Raw genomic sequence first — 19,910 nt, 5'->3', positions numbered from 1 at the left:
AATAGTTGCTACTAATTAACCTAGATTGCATCACTTAGTACTACTGGGGTCTTGCACTCGGGCAGTGCGTAGGAAAACAACCGGATGGAGCGGTTGGATTCCCATTTCAGTTGAGATACTGATTTTATCCGCGTGTATATTTAATTGATATTTTTAAGGCATTATCGCATTTAAAGTACATCATTCGGTTTTAAAATCTAGGCTAGACTTGATTTTCTCGCTACAATTAAAACAGGGAATTTAGGATTTTTCGTAAAACTAATTCCAGACCTATTCTTCATTCGAACCCATCGCTTGTTTGTCCACAAAGATTCTCTAAATGATGTATTGCATAAGAATTACATTCAGCGTATTTTCACTTTCTATTCAACGTTTTCGTTAAATTTTTTGTTTTCTATACTCACAAATTGTTTCACAGCACAATTTCCATTGACAATGGTTAAATGTTCGTTCGGATTATTAAAACATTGTAATTCGCTATTCGTTTCCATTTTTCTTTCGCCAACTGATTCTCAGTCAATCGTTTAACTTCGAAACCGAGATTGCACAAAGTCGAAATAAAGCGAAACGTACGCAGCAGTTCAAACACTTAATCGACTTTTTACGGATCTACACTCCACTAAAATACAATAAAAAATATTCCTATCACAACGAACTACTCCTACCCTAAAATATGCTAGTTGCTTTCTAGGATTTCTATTCTAACGCCTGGTTACATAAATATTATCTGCAAGGATTCGTAATCGTATCTGACTCGGATTCGAATTCTGGTTGAATGTTGCATATATCAAAAGATTTCTATTTTCAGATGCCTTCTATTAGTAGATTTGAACACTCGGTCGTAAGTACAATGAGCAGCTGAGGGATGAGTCACTTCATCAGGAAACGGCTATGAACGACACACACTCAATGTACGATGAGGCAATTGCCGCCAGGAATGGAGACATTGATGATGTTGCCACAAATCGATAGTCCTAGCTTAAAGCTACATGGCTTAGCACTAAGCACACGCGGAACGCTCCTCCTCTTCATCATCATTGTCTTGAATGAGCTCGTTTCGATCGTCATCGATCTGTATCTTGTGGTGCGACGTGTTTCGCGTGTGCTGTGGATGTGCGTGCCCTGACACGGAGCTGGAGGGAGCAGACTCCGACAGCACTTGATAATTTAGATCCTTGGAGTTGGTTCGCCGATGTCGCAGCACACTTAGGCCCGTGGTGCTGGCCTCCGTTACTACCTGACCAGATGCGTTGTTTGCAGGAGTACCACTGGTAATTTTGGTGTTCAAGTCCTTCGAGTTGTTGCGGGAGTGTCCACGTGATCCAGATCCGCCAGCTTCTATTTCATTAGAATTCTTTAGCTTTCCAATATCCGAAACCACATTCTTTAAAACATTCACATTCTTCTTGGGATTATGGTGTGAATGGGGATGACGTAGAAAGTCCGCATCGAAGCGTATGTTATTGGGCATGTATATTTGGTCGTAGCTGTGGTTCCGGGAGTGCTTTTTAACGAAATGTCCGCAGCCGGTGGTCAGCTCTTCGTCATCGTCCTCTTCGGCGCAGTCCTGCGGTCGGAGCTGGTTCTGAATATATCGGATGGGTTGGCTGGAGTCCTGTAGGTCTGTCGAGTGATTGCGCGTGTGCGCTTGGAACTTTTTGAGATTCTTGTATTTTGTGCTGGCACCACCAGCATCCTGACCTGCCGCATCCGCAGGCCCGCTAGATGAGTTGTGATCCCGGGCAAAGCTCTTGATCATCTTTACGTCACAAGAGGCACTTCGGAAGTGTTTCTTGGACTTGGTCTGTGGCTGGTTGCATGTGTTTGCCGGTGTCACCACATGACCGCATTTGTCGTAGCTGTAGAAAAAGCAATTAAATAAGATCATAATACTTGAATTCAAATGCAGGATAGGTCTTACCAATAATCCATTTGCATGGTGCGTGAATCGTTGCGGGAATGACGAAGTATCTCTGTAGGTATGATCAGCTCTCCTCCACCACCAACAAAAGCAGTTGACGGCTCGGCACCCGACAGCTTTTCTTCAAATACTGAAAATGATAGAAATGATCATATATGCATATTTTGAACTAATTAGTAAATATAGAGCTAATCTTACATTTGTCTAGGCTAATGATGGATCCGATTATGGGATCGCTGGCGTTAAGCGGCTTCATTTTCTCAAGCTGCTTGCGCCTGCGCACCAGCCACCAATCCACCATAAAGATAACCAAGGCAATCAGCTTTACAGATGCACACAGTCCAACATATCTGCAAAAAAATAAAAATATATTTAAATAAAATTCATATATATATATGATGATCTATCCATACTTGTATCGGAACTTTTCAATGTCGTAGATGAGACAGCGACCGCCCTTCTCGCCGCAGGACGACTTCCAGAGAATGCATGTGGAATCGATCAGATTTCCGAACAGAATGGGAGCCGGTATGTATCCGAAAAGTCGAAAGATTACAAACTGCATGCCAAGCGCGAAGGAACGTTCCTCCTCGGATACCGATCGCAGCACGATCATGAGCAGCGGCATCTGCGTAGAGGCCACCAAAAAGGTCATGAAAAATAGCAGTATGAGGAACGGATAAATGGTGCGGCATGGCGTGGCACATGGACCGGCGGTGGCCACCGGAACCACCGTCACCTCGGCGAAGTTCTCGTTGGCGTTGAGCGCCTGGGCTTGGCTGCCACCAGCGCCACGATAAATGCTGCTCGAGATGTTGGCGCGAACACCTGTGAAATGTAAATATTATAAATATAATAATATATTATTATGGAATATTTAAATGAAACTTACAGGCGCAGTTGGTGTAGTTGGTGTTGGATGTGGATGAAAAGGCAGTGCAGCCGGCGTGGCAAGGACTAAAATAGGTGAGTCCATTGTTGCCGCACACCGGCTCCACCTCGCTGGTCAGGCACTCACAGCCAAAGTTGCAGGCGGCCGTGAGGTTCACCTGGAAGGGCTGCTCCAAGGTAGAACCATGCTTGTTGCTGGTGTAGTAGGGAATCGTGGTGCCAGCCATCTTAAGATTGTCGCAACCAAGGAAGAAGAGCATCGCGTAACAGGCCAGGCAAATGACGTTAGTGATCAGGACAAATTGGACGGCACCCTTGGGCTTCAGTTGGAATCGTTTCAAGATACAGCCGCCGAGGAAGATGCCAATACAGGCTCCTGGTACGGCGATAGAGCCAGTAAAGATGTTGGCCTGGCTCTTGCCCAGGCTGAACTGCGTCTCTAGGTACTTGGGCAGAAAGACCACGAAGCCAGAGACAATCATCAGCTCCATACAGGCTCCCAGGCAGGTCACGATGTATACGGGATTCTTCACCAGACGCAGCATCGACTGTGGAATATCCTTGATGTCCTTCCCGTAGCCCGTGTCCACCTTGGGCGGCGGCTGCGACTGGTCCTCCTTGCTGGTCACGGCCACTATCTCCAGCTTCTTCACCTTGCCCATCTCATCCGTCGCCACAGTTGCTCTAGAGTTGTTCGGCAAAACGGGTTGCACTACGCTGCTCTTCCGTATCTTTTTCTTTTCGCGCGCGAGCACTTTGGGGAATGAGAAGAAGGGCACGGCCACCACCAGCAGAATGACTCCGCATAGCAGGAAACCGCCCCACCACATTCCCACCCAGCGTCTGTCGCCGGGAGCTGCAAGATATCAAAAGGTTTAATAACATTCTTCAGTTTTACTGAAATTTGATAGATATTACTCACTGATCGATATGGTGGTGGAGGAGAGTGAGTCCATGTGGAACGACAGCAGGTAGGCGCCAAGCAGGAATCCCACCACTGGCCCAAAGGCTCCCATGCTGTACATGAAACCGATGTACATCGAGGAGCTCTCCGTTCGCACGTGATCGTCCACGTAGGTGGTGCCCAGCGTAAAGAGTGGGCTGCCTCCGCATCCGAGGAGCAGCTGGGCGAGCACAAAGAGTAGCACCGGCCCAGTGGTGGAGGCCTTGCCCTCCAGGCAGTTGTCCTCGCGCAGCGTGTGCGGCGCCAGGGGTTGATTGGACAGTCCGCTGGACAGGCGACCCAGGTCCATGTCCTGATCTCTAACCAAGGCACTCTTGCAAATGTTGTCGCTGGTCTTGTTGACGATCGCTATTCCCGGATTGGGCTCGCCCGTGAAATGCGGCACCATAAACACCAGCGAGCCGATGCCCATGATTACAGCTCCGATGCCAATCCACACGGGAATGTGACGTCGGCTGCCCAGGTAGCTAACGAAGATCACCGTGATCACGTTGCCGATCTCATAGCTGGAGGCTATCAAGCCCGAATAGCTGGAGGGGATCTCGAAGCGCTTCTCGATTGTGGTGATCACAGAGTTAATGTAGCCCGAACTGAGGGCCTGCTGCATCATCACCAGCAGCGAGAGCAGCACCACAAAGATCTTGATGCGGGCGAATCGCTGGATTCCGTAGGGTCTGCAATTGAGAATGCCGCAATCGCCCGATCGGAACTGCTCCTCGTCGAAGTCCTCCTCCGGATCAGCCGGACATTTACCCGCCGATGCCTGTCGACTGTGGCACTTCACCGTCACGCTGTCGGCCGCCACTGGTGGTCCACCTCCTGGCTGATCCCCGGCCACGTAGGATGTGGGATGGGGCTGGTTGTCCTGGTCTAGGGCCGCATCTATGCTGCTGTCGTCGCCGCTATTCGTCTCCGAGTAGAGGCCGGTCATCTGGTACATCGATTCCTGCCGCCTGCAAGTGATATTGTTTCTGTGTTCAGATCAAGAAGGATTGGACAATAGGCGCTGATTTTGTGCATTTTTTAGTGGGTTTTTGCCATACCCCAAGCCAAAACTCGTTGAAAACGTTCAATTTTAACCTAATTTCCAAACATTTTATGACAAGCCGCCTATTGGGATATTGTTGGATATGAGTGATCTATCTATGATCTATGAATTGTCTATTGATGGTGTGATATATGTACTATATGTAACTATCCTTAATCGTGTAAAAGATGTCTGTGCTCAAAGCCAAATTGTTAGTTTCCTATCACAACTTATTTGCTTCTACATAATAAATTAACTAATTAATTGAACTCGTTTCGTTTAGAGCAACGAACGCTTTGGTTTATGTGAATCCTGTATATATTGGTAAGTAATACAATCCCAAACACATGAAGAATTTCAAGCAAATTGTGATTTAATCACGCTGTTACGTCCGTTCGATGTTATATAAAAATTTGATGTGGCCCGCCTTGGCCCAGGGTATTTAAAGTTTCAGCCTTGTTGTAGTATTCAAAGTTTTTTTTTTGCCAGCCTGATCTAAGGACGGCCTAGAACTTGGCGATGGACGACGGTCCAAGGACGCCCGAGGGCGAGGACACATGGCTCACCCAATGCCAAGCTCTCTGGGCTGTTGGCCAACACAGTGGCACCCGAACGCCCTTTCCCCTATCCCCTACCCACTTGGCTTTCTTGGCCTGGCAGCTGCAACCACACACTCTGGCTATATCCTGGTACTTCGCGAGTTCAGGACTTTCCGTTCTCCGTACTCCGTGCTCCGTTCGACGGCTTTTCCGGAGTTCCATCGACTGGCAGAGCGCGCGGATGACTGCGGCGAGTCGCTAGGCGAGCCTTCAAGCTCACGTGCTCACCCTGGACTTGTTTGTCACGCTTTCCTTTTCCTTGCTGCTTGAATATTTCAAACTTGACCGACTCAACGTAATCGACTGTTATCGATTGGTTTTGACGGTATAAAGGCGCTGCAGTCTTATGAATTATTAACCCCACCCACCCACAAATCCGCCCACCCACGTGCTACTAAACGTGCCCTTAGAAGTTCTGTTTTTTTTTCCCCGCCTCATTCTGAAGCTAATTATTGATATGGGGCAAAGTATCGGCAAACAATATTGGTGTTTGTTTGCCCAAGGCAAGTGTCAATAGTAAATAGAATTTCCACAAAGGGTGGCCTAATGTCTCAAAAAATACAAATACAAATACAAAATAATAATAATAATAACAACGTATTGAAACAAGGAAGCTAGAAACTGTCAGCTGGCAGTGGCAATGGCAGCGATTTCCTCACCTGTGACCTTTGCGATTTGCCGTGCCGGCATCGTTGGCAATGTGGCCATTGCTGCTGCTGCTGATGGCGCTGCCTGCTCCCACATCTGCCACGCCCCCCACGGGCATTGGGGGAGGCGGTGGGTCGGATTCCTGCTCGAAGGAGGGATTCGTATACTGCTCGATGTGCTTGGCCGACATTGTGTAGCATTTAACCAACTGGCAGCGCAATCATTCACTCGCTCAATCGATCAGCTTTGAGGCATATCCTGGAACAGAAGGAAGTGAAATAGCGGGATAAATGACTTGGCATGGGAGTTAACTTTCAGGGTTCAGAGGTTGCACCACGCAACTGTCATTAGGGACTTTCTAACACACCCACACCCACACCCACACCCACACATAATCCCCCATGGAGTACAAGTCCCCAGTTGATGACGTCGACAATTACTTCCTGAAATGCTCGCCCTATTGCCACACTAATTGTGCCCAAGCAGAAGAGTCGCTGCAACATGCGACCAAGATGGAGTGGAAAAAGTAGGGGACAAAAGATAATTACGGAAGGCGGTGACACAGCCACCACCTCCACCCACACCACCCACCTAAGACCACCAGTTCCTCTCCCATTGGCCCACCCATGTCACTGGCCCAGACATCCGCAGGACGAGAAGGATGCTCGCTGACGCCGTCTTCTATTAAAAGCAAGCTCTGCACTCAGCCACTTGTCCATGTGAGGATGTTGACGATGTATGCCCATCCTTGGGCTGGCGGAGGATGTCCTTATTCCAGATGCAATCATGACACCATCCTGATGGCTTAAAGCTGCACAAAACTGATTCAAGGGATAGGTATGGTACCAGTTCTAACTAATATTAAAATTGGAACACATATTGAAATGTGTGCAAGCAGTTACTAAAAATGTACCTTGTTGAGATGAGCTAAATGGAATAATATGGGGACATTTTCATTACAGACCAGTAAACTTATAAGTTAAAGATGTTATGACATCCCTGTCTTGAGAAGGAATGAAGCCTGCCCATTCCACTGCAAATGCCCCATTTATGACCCATTCCCATCTCAGATAGATGCGTGACAAGACCGCACAACCCAACTGCTCAAGGAAGGGTTAATGAAACTGCTATGCCCTCGTCAAGATGCAAAAAAGATTCCAATGGCGTCGTCGTCGTCATCATCGTCATCGCAATAACCATCCGGGTGAGAGCAGTAACAGTTGCTCACTTTGTCGGCCGATTTTCCTTTCATTAATATGCGATACTGCCAAGGACCAGCTACTACTATAGCTACATATACTCGTATCAACAATAGGGGCGAAGCCACTTGAACACGCCTCCTCGCACGCATTCATTCGATGGAGGGGAAAAAAGGAAGCAAATTATCGATTGACTGAGCCTTGCAGCTCGCAAGAAATATGAAAATGAAAATCAGCAAAAAGCTAATGCCGGTGATTGTGCTCTACACACAGCTACAGCTACTTCTGCTGTGCCTCCTCCAATCTTCTCCAAGCTGGGATACCCATGCAAATGGCGACTAATTGAGGATTTACTTGGTGGCTCACCCTTTTGCTTGGATGGATGACCGCTTAAGTGTGATTTAGAGCGTTCCATTGCTACGAGGTGCTGCATTCTGGCTGGTGTGCACCACTTTATCCACTGGCCAGTTAATCAATTATCCTGATCCCACTATCGAATCTTCCCCCCCGTTGACCCACAAATACTGCCGCTTATTGCTACCATGTTCCACATTTGTAAACTCAGCTTCGTTTTAGGTTTTGCATTTTTCTAGAGGCTTTTGGTGTCACAGCTGCTGCTGCAACTGTCCCAGGATAAAAGAATGACGAAAAAGCCAACTTTTTATGTTGGCTTATTTTTTTGCTTCGCTTCTGGCCAATTGCCAAATACAAATTTTACCCTGTGCTCGTTGAGGTAGTCGAATAGTCGAATGTAGCAGGAAATGTTTACCGCCGAGATCAGCGGAGTAAACAAGCTTTAATGATGCCACTGCTGAATTACATCCATAATTGGAGCACAATCGGAAATGTTTTCATTAATCAGATCTATCACGGGAAATAAAAACATCGTGCACAATATTTGCACTTCGAGCAATAATTTATCGAATGTATGATTGTCACAAACAACTCTCACATGAATTGCGCAATGTGAGTTAATTAAGCAGCGACATGGAAGGTGAATTAACTCTTTGGGTTTTAAAGGGCATTACATAAATGGAAGTTGTCCCGAAAATTGACATCATTTATGCAATTTTTCATCTGCCAGAGGACAGGATTCGTGGAGTCGGTGGTTCGGTGAAAGCGGCCAGAAAAACCCATCAAATTGAGTAGAGTTCGCATTTTTCGAATAATAAACTTAATAAAGGACAGCAGTGACAGGTGGACTGTTGCATAATGCTCACAAAGTGGAAAAAATTAAAATGTGACATGGATTATTAAAAATGCTTTTGAAAGAAGCAGCCCTTCACAATTTAATTGAAAAGTTGGCAAATTGAATTTCCAAGCGAATGGAATTCTCATTTCCGCAAAGCAAGTTCATTTTTATTCAGAGAGCGTCGGTGATTTAATATCACCGTTTTTTTAAGTGCACATTGTGGCCTGATCTCTTGATCAATTGGCATTAGTTCCGTGCCCACGCCCTTTTTGCGGGGTATTCCCCAGACCATGAAGATGCGGATCACGCACGGGCGCCTCAGTACGCTTCTCTCATTTATTCTCTAAGTTACCCCTGAATTATTTCTATATATTTTGTGTCTGCGGCAGGACGTTGAACTTCCGAAGTCGAAGAGGCGGAGAGATGACTAACATAATTAAGAGGAACAATAAGTAATCTAGACGACATTCAGCAAAGAGGAAGATTCGGCAAGTGCAAACGCAAAGCGAGATTTATTCCATGCGTTACTTGGCCAAAATGGTAAAGGTCAGTCGGTCCGAGTTCGAGTTGTAGCCAGAAAGCCTGTCATAGCCAAATAAAGAAACTTGTTTAAACTGGGGAGATTTGGACTCTGGCTGAGTCATTCATTTACTGCTGTTCAATTGTTCAGCTCATTCAATCATTAGCCGGGCCGTCAAATTCATTTTTAGAATCCTAATGGCATTTCGCGCAGAACAATCAAAAGTAAATGGAAAGTGAATACAAGTGCATTACCATACTCGATACCCGAACTGCATATCTCTGAATTTGTATGCACAAACCAGACACACAGATACAAAGGCGATCTTATGCGATTCGCATACAGGAAGTTAAGTTTACAAAACAAGTTTATTTTTGAGCGCGGTTTCTTTTCTTGATTTTGTTTTGCTTAGTTTTTACGCTTTTCTGCTGCTTTTTTGCCCAGCCGATCTCTGTGTTAGTAGATAAAAAGATACAAAGATACTTTTTGCGGTGGAGTGTAAATTTCCCGTAGAATTGAACAGAGAGGCACAGAAACGTTTCGATCGTTAGCAACTAATTACGGAAAAATTATTTCTTTGCAGATACGAGAGGCGGAGAGATGTTGTTCATAGTTGTTATATATTTCCTGATAAGAGTCTCTACACTGCGAGAGATTTCCCCCACGAAAGTGGAAGCAAAAAACAGAGGCAGATGGGCTTTTGACATTTTTAGTCTGGAGTAATTATGGCGAAACACTTTTAACAGCAGTGCGATAAAACTGCGGACGTGTATCTCGAAACAAACAATTAGATTTCCCATGCGCACTATTACGAACATTTCTTAAGGTTGATAAATATGGCACAGCGATCTTATGAGTCTCCGGTTTATTTACGCAGCTGTTTGTGGTCAAATTTAATGGCGATTACTTTCAAGGTGATGTTCTGTGGAATTAGAACAACACATATAGCTTAAACTGACGATATAACTTAGCTTAATACATTTAATTTTTGTTATATTAGAAACAGTGTTGGGAATTATTTGAAATACTCTTTGGCTCAATTATACATAGAGATAAGGATTATTCAAACTGCATATATTACTTGGAAATTTAAAATACGAGATTGTTCATTTGCTTGAACTTCTGACCTACATTCATAGACTTTACATAATATGTTACTGATTAATACATGAATAATAGCATTATGACGTCTTTGTTCAGAATGATTTTAATCAAATTTTTTTCAGTTTTTTATTATAAATATTTACAAAGTAAAAGGTTTTCTTCATAATATACCAAAGTTAATCAAAAGTGTTTAGCTTTAACTAAAAACCAAAGTCTGAAATCATTTATTTAAACGATATTGAATATGTATAATTCATGACAGTTGCACTTTAAATTCATTTTCAAAGTCAGCCTATAATAATATCGTTGCTATTTACGTTCTTGGATCCTTCAGAGGACCCAGTAGGTTTTCCTACCGCACTTCCTTTGGAGTTTTCTCCAGAACTACCTGCAGGTTTTCCTCCAGGACTTCCAATCGGGTTTTCTCCGAGTCGTCCTTTCGATCCTTCACTATCCCCCCCAGGATTTCCTTGGGGACTTTCTATAGGTCTTCCTCCAGGACTTCCTACAGCAGCTCCGCCAGAACTACCTCCTGGTTTGCTCTCAGGACGTCCTGCTGGTTTGGCCCCAGGATTTCTTTCAGAACCTTCTACAGGCTTAACCTGAGGACTTCCCCCAGAGCCTCCGGCAGAACTACCACCCGGTTTTCCAACTGGAGGCGAACTTCCTCCAGGTTTTACTTCACGTATTCCTCCAGGCTTCTGTACAGGCCTTTGAACAGGCCTTTGTACAGGCGGGTTCCACGAACCCCCAGGTTTCAAGTATTGATCAGTATCCATGGACGGGAGACAAATCATAGACATAGCATCCCACTGCAATCCTGGCGGACAAGTCGGAGCCCTAAATTGGGCAAATGGCGCAGAAGCTGTAGAAATCGGTTCTATACCCATAATGGCACGCGTCTTGGTTACGATTGATTTGGATGGGCTTTTCCATGGCTTTATATGCCGCATCAAGTGGAATAATACCATTAACTTTCATTCCGAGCATAATTGAATGGCATTTGCTACAGTTTCAAATGTCACATGCGAAACGATATATGGATTTTGAAAATATAACAATAATTACGGATTATTTACTAACTAATTTTGAGTATAGACTTATAAAATGCTATATTTGCAATAAACGACATTCTGTCAAATTTTGATATTAAATTAAATTTTCTTTAACTTGCATAGGTCTTATTGATTCCTTTCTGTTCCCATTAGAGCTCAAATAGAGTTTGTGCTATTTTTATATATTATATATTAATAATATAATATAATATATATATATTATATTAAACCAAACACCTTGCAGCTCCATAGAAAAGGCTTCATTTGAGGGTGTCGTTTCTCAAAATGTTTCTTTGTTCCCGGTGCTCCCAAACGGTTTTGTGACTACTGAACGGGTTCTTTTGGGCCACTCGAATGCAACTCTCCAGTTTCCAAATCCCCAAAGGCTTAGCTTCGTGGTTCCCCTTTAAAGCACTCGTTGGTGCAACTCGAATGCGTTTCGTGTAATTATTTGGCTTTTGGAATTCGACAAACTCGTTTTAAGCTTTTTGTTTTAAATTACTTCGCAAGGCGTTTGGCTCGGATCGGTTTGCTGGTGTTTGGCTCGGATTGGCCCAAATGAAAGGGGCTTCCGCGAAGTATTCGAGCCACCCACCCAGATGTCTTGCCAAGCACAACAAAACACCCAAATCGGTGTGAGTTAGATGGAGTGGATCGGATTACAGGCCACAGCACACAGAGATTCAACAGCAACGGAGTGGCACATAATCCTCTTAGTCAGCTCGGCTCGAGTTGAGTTGAGTTTTGGCACGAAGAGTGAGTTTCAATGGAATATCTGTAACTAGGGCTGCAACTGCGACACATTTGCCATTGTTGTTGCTGCTCTTAATTGCACAAGTCGCCAAAAGTCACATGTCACCGAACGAGATGTGAGATGTGAGATGTGCGATGTAAGATGTGCCAAGAGTGGCGGGAAACTGTGCATTAATTTATTGCCCAAGATCTCATCCCATCGCGAGTGCCACATAAGGTGGCCCCCATCTGAATCATCGCACCTCCCACCCTGGAAACTGGAAAGTTCGCTGATCTTGCCGCTTTGTCTCCACTCACACAGAGTGCTGACCTCGATCATTGGCCAGGGTACAGTTTTGGCCTCTCTCACGGTAATTGATCGATTCACGATCTGGTCAACACTCAGACTCACACTCAGACCCACACTCAGACTCCAACAAAGACCGATTCTTTTTCATAATTACATTCCGTCCATTAATCACATTGAAAGAAATGTCAGGCAAAAATGTCAATTTGAAATTATGAAAGTAATTATTTTTACATATTTATTATTTAAAGTTGAAATGAATAGTTACCTGCAATGCTCAAATATTTTTAATCAAGCAAGAAATTATATAAAAAGAATTTGGATAAGCCCATTGAAGCCAGAAGTAATCTATTATGCCTAAAGATGTTCAAAAGTAATGAAACTTTTAACCAAAACTTGAAACCAAATACGATCATGGGATCTATGATATTGTTTTGTGTCTTGGACATTTCAGCGCTGAATGACAGCTTCTCAAGTGGGTGTGTTTCTGCAAACCGGTATCTGAATCTTTGGGTACATATAGATCTGCATCAGCTATATCGCATTGGTCATTGGTACTCGTTAGACCGGCTATGAAGGCCGTTTGCAGAAAAGTGCCACCAACTCAAGCGTAGTGACACAGATAAATCCTGAGAATTACCTAAGTCCGATAAGAATGTTATTCAATCGTTTGCTGACATTACAGTAGCCAAAGTGCCTTAACCTTGTTGCTTTGAGTGAGCTGCATTGAAATTTGTTGATCAATCAGGGCATTTAAAATTAAATCCCAGTTGTACATACATTTCTTAATGTTCCACTGCAGTTTGACGTCACAGGCTTTTGGATAATAATTCAAATTCGCAACAAAACTCAATTTTCAAGGCAAAAAAAAAGGTTCGCTTGTTTATTCAACTAAACTTTCTGCAGCTGATAAAACAAAAGACACTTGCCTGGGAAACGGGAAACTGCGATGTGGAATGGGCATAGGGGGATAGGGGGTTTTGGGTAAAGGAAATGAATATATGGCTCTGGGAAGCCAGAAGCAAACAAAAACAGTTATTAAGCCAACATTTGGCTGAAATCATTTCACGTACCCGAAGCTTGTTCCCAAAGCTTAGCCATATTCCTTTATAGTCATTCATATACGCATGTATATACAATCTGTATCTGTATATATCTGCTAGTGTTTGCATCTCGGGGGCATTTGACGCATGTTTGGGAATTATAAAGATGCGGAATAATTAAAATAGAAACAATGGAAGCCACAACAGGAGCCATGCGTCAATATGTCCGAGATAAGCAAGCTGCAGTGCCTCAATAAAATATGCCCATCTTTATATGGCTATATACTATATCATATAGTAGACTACTTTTGGTGGAATAAAGTGCATGTGTTTTATTTATAGAAAAATCTCCACAGAGACAGCTTACACAAATGTGCAAAATAAGAACTGATTATATTGATTTCCTGTCGAGAAACAAGTAACCCCCGCCATTACTGTCAAAATATGATAAAAGTGTGTGGGTGTATCTTAGTTTATAGGAGGGGAGACTACTGGTAAGATGTCAAAGGCATTCATAGAATGTGCAAAGCGTCCGATCGACTTGAGCCCATCGAACAAACGAAAATAACTCATACGCCGTGGTGCTTTCCGGCGGGTGTAACAGAGGGGGTGGGCAAAAAATGCCGTAGGAGGAGCGACTTGGCAACGCGCTGTGTGCTCGAAGATTAAAAATAAGTTTTACCACAAAAAAGCAAACACTACAAACAATCACGGCCACGTCGTCTGTTCTATGTTTACCCGAGAATCAGAAGCAAACAGTCAACGAGCTGATAATGAAGACAAATCAACAGAGCACACATGTACACATATGTACATATGTACCACCTCCCAGATCGGACACGTTTTCAGATGGGATAGATCGGATTATATTAGGCTCGCCCTTTGCCGCCCAGCATCATCACTTTCCCGAAAAGAGCTTTACATTCGCTTGTTTGTTTGTTTCTCTGTCAGTTTGTATAACTTCTTCTCGGCGGGACTTAATCTAGAGGGCGGGATTATCTAAAGGCGAACATCGACCCAAGAAACTGTGGGAGGGGCGAAGTCTATAGAAGAGTCTAACAAAGAAATGGGCGCAGTGTAACTTTGGATTCGTGAATATGTATGACTGCGGCAAAGCAGCTCATTAATTTCGGCTAAGAAGCTACCAAAAAAAAACCAGGTTCGAATGGATAAATAAAAAAGAAAGTAAACATTAAAATTCAAATCGCATAGGTAGAAGCACCAAAATGTGATTCAATCAAAATGGAAACTTTAATTGCCATTGTTTTGGAAATGAAAATCAAAAATCGGGAAAAGTGGAGAGGCATTCACTATTTGGGGTAAACTTTAATTTGCGTGTGCAGGCAGGGAGAAAAAAAAAACACAAATTGAAACTGACCTAAAAAACGGCAACATGCGACACAGTGAGACCAATCAACAGATTACAACAGGAAAAGTTGAAAAATACACACGAAAAATTAAACAAATAGGTGAATGGGTGAACAAGTGAGGGAGTGAACGAGTGAGTGAGTGAACGAGTGAGTGAGTAAACGAGTCGGTGAATGAATGAATGGATGGATGGGTGGCCCTAAATCTCTGTTCAACGCAATTTGTGAGCAGTCGAGAAAGAAAAAAAAACTAACATAAACAAAAAACAGCAGTTTCGTTGTGCTGGGCCTTTTCTCTTACAGACTTTTGGTGAATTTACTAAAATGGTTATCATTGTTGTTATTCTGCTCGACGCCACACAACACACCACCCAAATTTGTATAATTTCTGATCGCCGTTGTTTTTGCTGGCTTTGTTTAAAAAAAAGCGCTTTCTCCGCCTGAGAATGAGAAATGAAAACAAGAGTCAATGACGAATTTGAGAAATTTCGTGGACTCTTTTTATACCCGTTACTCGTAGAGTAAAAGGGTATACTAGATTCGTTGAAAAGTATGTAACAGGCAGAAGGAAGCGTTTCCGACCATATAAAGTATATATATTCTTGATCAGGATCAATAGCCGAGTCGATTTGGCCATGTCCGTCTGTCCGTCTGTCCGTCTGTCCGTCTGTCCGTCTGTCTGTCCGTATGAACGTCGAGATCTCAGGAACTACAAAAGCTAGAAAGTTGAGACTAAGCACACAGACTCCAGAGACATAGACGCAGCGCAAGTTTGTCGATTCATGTTGCCACGCCCACTCTAACGCCCACAAACCGCCCAAAACTGCGACGCCCACACTTTTGAAAAATGTTTTGATATTTTTTCATTTTTGTATTGGTATGGTAAATTTCTATCGATTTGCAATAAAACTTTTTGCCACGCCCACTCTAACGCCCACAAACCGCCCAAAACTGCCACGCCCACACTTCTGAAAAATGTTTTAATATTTTTTCATTTTTGTATTGGTCTTGAAAATTTCTATCGACTTGCAAAAAATCTTTTTGCCACGCCCACTCTTACGCCCACAAACCGCCCAAAGCTGCCACGCCCACACTTTTGAAAAATGTTTTGATATTTTTTCATTTTTGTATTAGTCTTGTAAATTTCTATCTTTTCGCGAAAAAACTTTTTGCCACGCCCACTCTAACGCCCACAAACCGCCAAAAACTGTCCTTCGCACTTACACTAGCTGAGTAACGGGTATCAGATAGTCGGGGAACTCGACTATAGCGTTCTCTCTTGTTTTTCGTCTAGTAACCCTAAAAAGTTGTTTCACTTGGCGTGACTCCTTCCTCCAAATGGGCCAGTTCCCCCAAATAAAAACTATTATATTACTGAGGTACTTTACCAATTCTTTACACATCTGGACAAATAGCTGAGTTGTAAACATTTTGCCAATATTTCTGGGGTACTTTGTGTGTTCGTTTTTTACGACTTTTTAATTGCTACTTCGAGATGAACAATTTAAGTGCCTACGGTAAACAAAAGCGACCATATTCGTGGGGGAAGTTTCCACTTTCCTTAGTCTGCCTAAATAAACATGCCTTCCCAACTTCTTCAAGTTTTCTGCCGACGTTGTGTAAAAAGTTAATTGATATTTTCGTTCCCTTTTAATTGCAGAACTATCCATTCCCTTCATCTGCGCCGTCTCACACAAAACTAATCAATTTTCAAGTACCTTAATGATGTAACAACGCCTAGCGTTGCTCTCAGATTATGAAAACATTTCCGCCGATGACTTTTCAATCAAATTATATTCAGTGCTCGCTTGAAGCCGTAATTAGACGATATGTGAAAACCCATTCGGCGCTTGCACAAAAGCCAAAGCAATCGAAGCTTAAGGAAAACTTAATCACTGGCGAAGATATAAATATACAACCAATTGTACATAAAACCAAATGCATGGCGAATCGAACGGTGGTATAAACGAATAAAGATATATGGACGGGGAATTGGGAAACTATCTGAAAAGTTAAATCGATTTTGGGTAAACGTACACAGGCATCAGCTGCATGTATGTATATTAAAACAGCGTATAAATTATTCTTTAAATCGTACTGAAATGAAATCCTTAATTAACAATAAGGAAGCCTATTTTATTAGCTACATCGTATCTGGTAGATACTTTAGATTCCTTTATTAAATGCGGTTAACCGCTAACCAACTTTCTTGGTAAAGACAGTAAACTTTTAAAGAAGAAACATACGAATCGTGTCACACATCGAATGGAATGAGATCGGAGGTCCTGATTTTCGGTTCAGGTTGAACGCCCTCGTGGGCAAAGTTTTACCGTTAGGAAGCCCTTAAGTCCTGCCAATCGCTGACGTTGCAATCGATTTTCCCACAGCCGATTTTCCAACGGTCGGAAAAGTTAGCCCTTCGCCGCACTCAACACATTCCATTAAATCGAACTGCAATTTCAGCTGTTGAAGCTTTGATTCAGCGACTTTGATTGATATTGTGTGACACACTCGGCGATTCGATTTCAATTTTCGTCACCATGGCAGTTAAGTTTCAGGGGTTTTCGGTGAAAAAGAAGTCACGTAATAAATATCGGGCCATCTGGCTCATTTGGCCCATTGCAATCAAATCAACAACAACTTGATTTCATAGGCAATTTGTGTGTGGGAAGTTGGCAAAACCCCATTGACAAACTTGTCAAAACAAGCGACACAATCGCAAAATCAAAACAAATACTTTCGTGAGGACTCACCTTCAACTTGCTTTCCTTGCGTTTCCTCCTTGCTTTCAAATTTCCCAGCGACTTTTCATTCAATTCGATTGTTCATTGAGATTCCTTTGCACATTCAATCGCTTATTTCGATTTATTTGTAAACACACATAAATCAAAGAGATTCCTCTTATTATTTCGCATTAAAATTGCACATATTTGTTTTGCTGAAAATATTGGATCATTTCGTTTACTTATTGAAAAACCACATTCGCGCGATTTATCTCAAGCTCTCTCTTTAAAGAGAGAGCGGGAGATTTAGTGAGCGCAGCTCTAACCGGTTTAATTGAGAGAGGCCAGCTTAAACACCGTTAGAAAGAGAGCGTAACGCGATCGCCCGATTATGTTTAAACCCCAATGTTGTTGGTGCTTTACCCGCCTGCTTTTGTTACGTGCGAAGATTTGGCAAGAAAACCCAGCTAATTGGGGCTACCATCTAAATAAGGGAGCGTGAGAGGGACGGGGGCGATGTACAGCAGAGGAGAGAAGAGAAGAGAAAAGAAAAGAGAGCGCCAGCCAAGCGCAAGAAATGAAACCAGACATACAAATATTGGGATCACCCAGTGAGGTGTGTAAATGCAGGAAAATCGGATAAAAACAAATATGAACACCTGTGTGAATATTGTTAAAAACGGAGCATGTGAGTGTATTCATTTTTAATGGCAACGCCATGTTCGAGAATAAACACTTCCTCTGTAAAATCATACTTTCTCACTGACGGCTAAAATAAAATAAATAAGTATTAATGTAATTAAGTTATAATAATTGAGATACGTCATCACATGTAATATTACAAGTCATGTATGTATGTAATATTCTGATAAGCAAAGAATAAGTGTGTATTCTAACATGAAAATTTGAGTTGTTAGCTAAATACATTTGTGTTTCATTCATTAGATTTGTATTTCAGATTACCGGTTCCATGGATTTCTTTTTTGAACTAATTTCAAATCCAAATATGTCACACTCGTATTTAGTTGTGCGGTGACAAATCCACCTAGCTGTGATAGGAAAACCAGTTTTTAACCAATTTTTGGGTGTTCAACTGTTAATTTTGAAGGTACTGATTCATTCTTGAGCAGTCGAAATACAGAAATCGACGTATCGGCAACCAATTGTAATATGATTTTGCCATTAGCACGGCTCTGCAAATCATTCGAAATTCACACAATCTATCTGAGATCCTATAGTATAAATGTAAACATATGCGTACTATGTGAGTACTTTATATACCCATGTACATGCGCATATATACCTTTTTGTACACATGTGTCAATTGTACTTAGCGTGCGTTTTTATTTTTTTTTCCTCGACTTATGAGTTGCTTTGGTCTGGCAATGAACGATTATGCAAAAATAAATCAATTGAAAGGCAACAACGAAGAAAACGCAAGAAAACGCCACAAAGGAAAACTCAGTGGGGGAGCTAGGGAAACCAAAAGTAGTGGGCGGGGGAAAAGGGAATCTGTAACAAGTGCTTTAAAAGGAAAACAGGGTCTCTCACTGAGAAGAAAACTATTCCATCGTACTTGTCATTTTCATATTCATTTCCACTGACATTGAATTGCTCTTCGAGCATTGAAAAATTTGTTTAGTGTTTTTGCAAAATTTTAAATTCGCATTTTGGCTACAGAAAATGGATGGAAATGTGTTCTCTGTTGTAAGTAAGAACATATGCACATACATATGTCTAATAATTTGTTGTGAAACAACTTTACAGATGTTTAAAACTGCATACATTTTTTTAATTGTGTATTCACCTACGATTATGCTTGATTGAACTGAATAACTGAGCACTCATACTTCTTGCATTTTTAGATAATCATTGCGAAGATACATATACACATTGGTGTCATCGTGATCTTAAACAATATATTTAGTTTGCAGCTCTATTGAATAATTTATTGTTGCATTATGAAAGAACAACAAACCGTTTACCACGCAGAGAGAGATGGAGAAAGAGAGCAACCCTGTAATCCCCCACACACACACACCTTTACCTGGTGGCTATGTAGAGCGAGACGAGACTAGTCTGGTCGAAAAGGGACGGAGGAAGATGGGGAGACAAAGAGACGGACGGCAACATAAGAAGACGAGACAGAACAGATGTCCGCACACACACACACAGGCACACAAACAGGTGAGGAGCACCCACACACACGCATGCAGGGCAAATAGGAGACTTTATTTTATCACTCCCTACACTCGTATTCATCAAGGACCTCTTGCGCTCTTATCACTTCTTTGTTTGGGTTACTGACCCGTAATTGCACGTTATTTATGTTTAATCACACGCACACACACACTCGCCCGCCGAAGCGATGCTGTCGCGAAAGTATCGCAAAATCAATTTAACACTTCTTCGTTTGGCTGCCACAGGAAAGCAACAAAAAAGGTGGCTCAATCACTTCGACGCGAATTCGTATAGTTCAATCTCAACCGCTCAAAATTTTACCATCCGTCGAATTTGGATTTCAAAAGGCGAATGGTGATAAAATGGATTGGGAAAAGACAGAGAGCGATTGTGCGCTGCTCTGGCTCTCATTCTAGAGATGGTACAACTGTCGATAT

At 42.7% G+C, this 19,910-nt stretch overlaps 2 protein-coding genes across 3 annotated transcripts; both read right to left on the bottom strand.

Moving 5' to 3' along the window:
- Positions 1–771: 771 nt before the first annotated feature.
- On the bottom strand, positions 772–19,791 carry LOC6527865 (solute carrier organic anion transporter family member 5A1). Of its 2 annotated transcripts, XM_002088901.4 has the most exons (9): positions 19,601–19,791; positions 17,323–17,507; positions 6,062–6,308; positions 3,735–4,729; positions 2,814–3,668; positions 2,335–2,749; positions 2,120–2,271; positions 1,922–2,051; positions 772–1,859 (listed from the first exon to the last, which is right to left on the bottom strand). In XM_002088901.4, exons 3-9 carry the CDS (start codon positions 6,238–6,240, stop codon positions 1,001–1,003), a joined length of 3,585 nt encoding a protein of 1,194 aa, XP_002088937.1. In that variant the 5' UTR covers positions 6,241–6,308; positions 17,323–17,507; positions 19,601–19,791; the 3' UTR covers positions 772–1,000. The 2 variants fall into 2 exon arrangements, with proteins under 2 accessions (XP_002088937.1, XP_015053837.1); XM_015198351.3 differs by lacking the exons at positions 6,062–6,308; positions 17,323–17,507; positions 19,601–19,791 and adding an exon at positions 4,820–4,915.
- Positions 10,255–10,993, bottom strand: LOC6527864 (endo-1,4-beta-xylanase B). Its single transcript, XM_002088900.3, has one exon. The coding sequence runs from the start codon at positions 10,953–10,955 to the stop codon at positions 10,353–10,355; it is 603 nt and encodes a 200-aa protein (XP_002088936.3). The 5' UTR covers positions 10,956–10,993; the 3' UTR covers positions 10,255–10,352.
- Positions 19,792–19,910: the final 119 nt, after the last annotated feature.

The sequence above is a fragment of the Drosophila yakuba genome, chromosome 2L (assembly GCF_016746365.2).
Source record: "Drosophila yakuba strain Tai18E2 chromosome 2L, Prin_Dyak_Tai18E2_2.1, whole genome shotgun sequence".
NCBI classification, from domain to species: domain Eukaryota; kingdom Metazoa; phylum Arthropoda; class Insecta; order Diptera; family Drosophilidae; genus Drosophila; species Drosophila yakuba.
The sequence above is the reverse complement of the archived record's forward strand: the minus strand, read 5'-3'. Positions and strand labels throughout refer to the sequence as shown.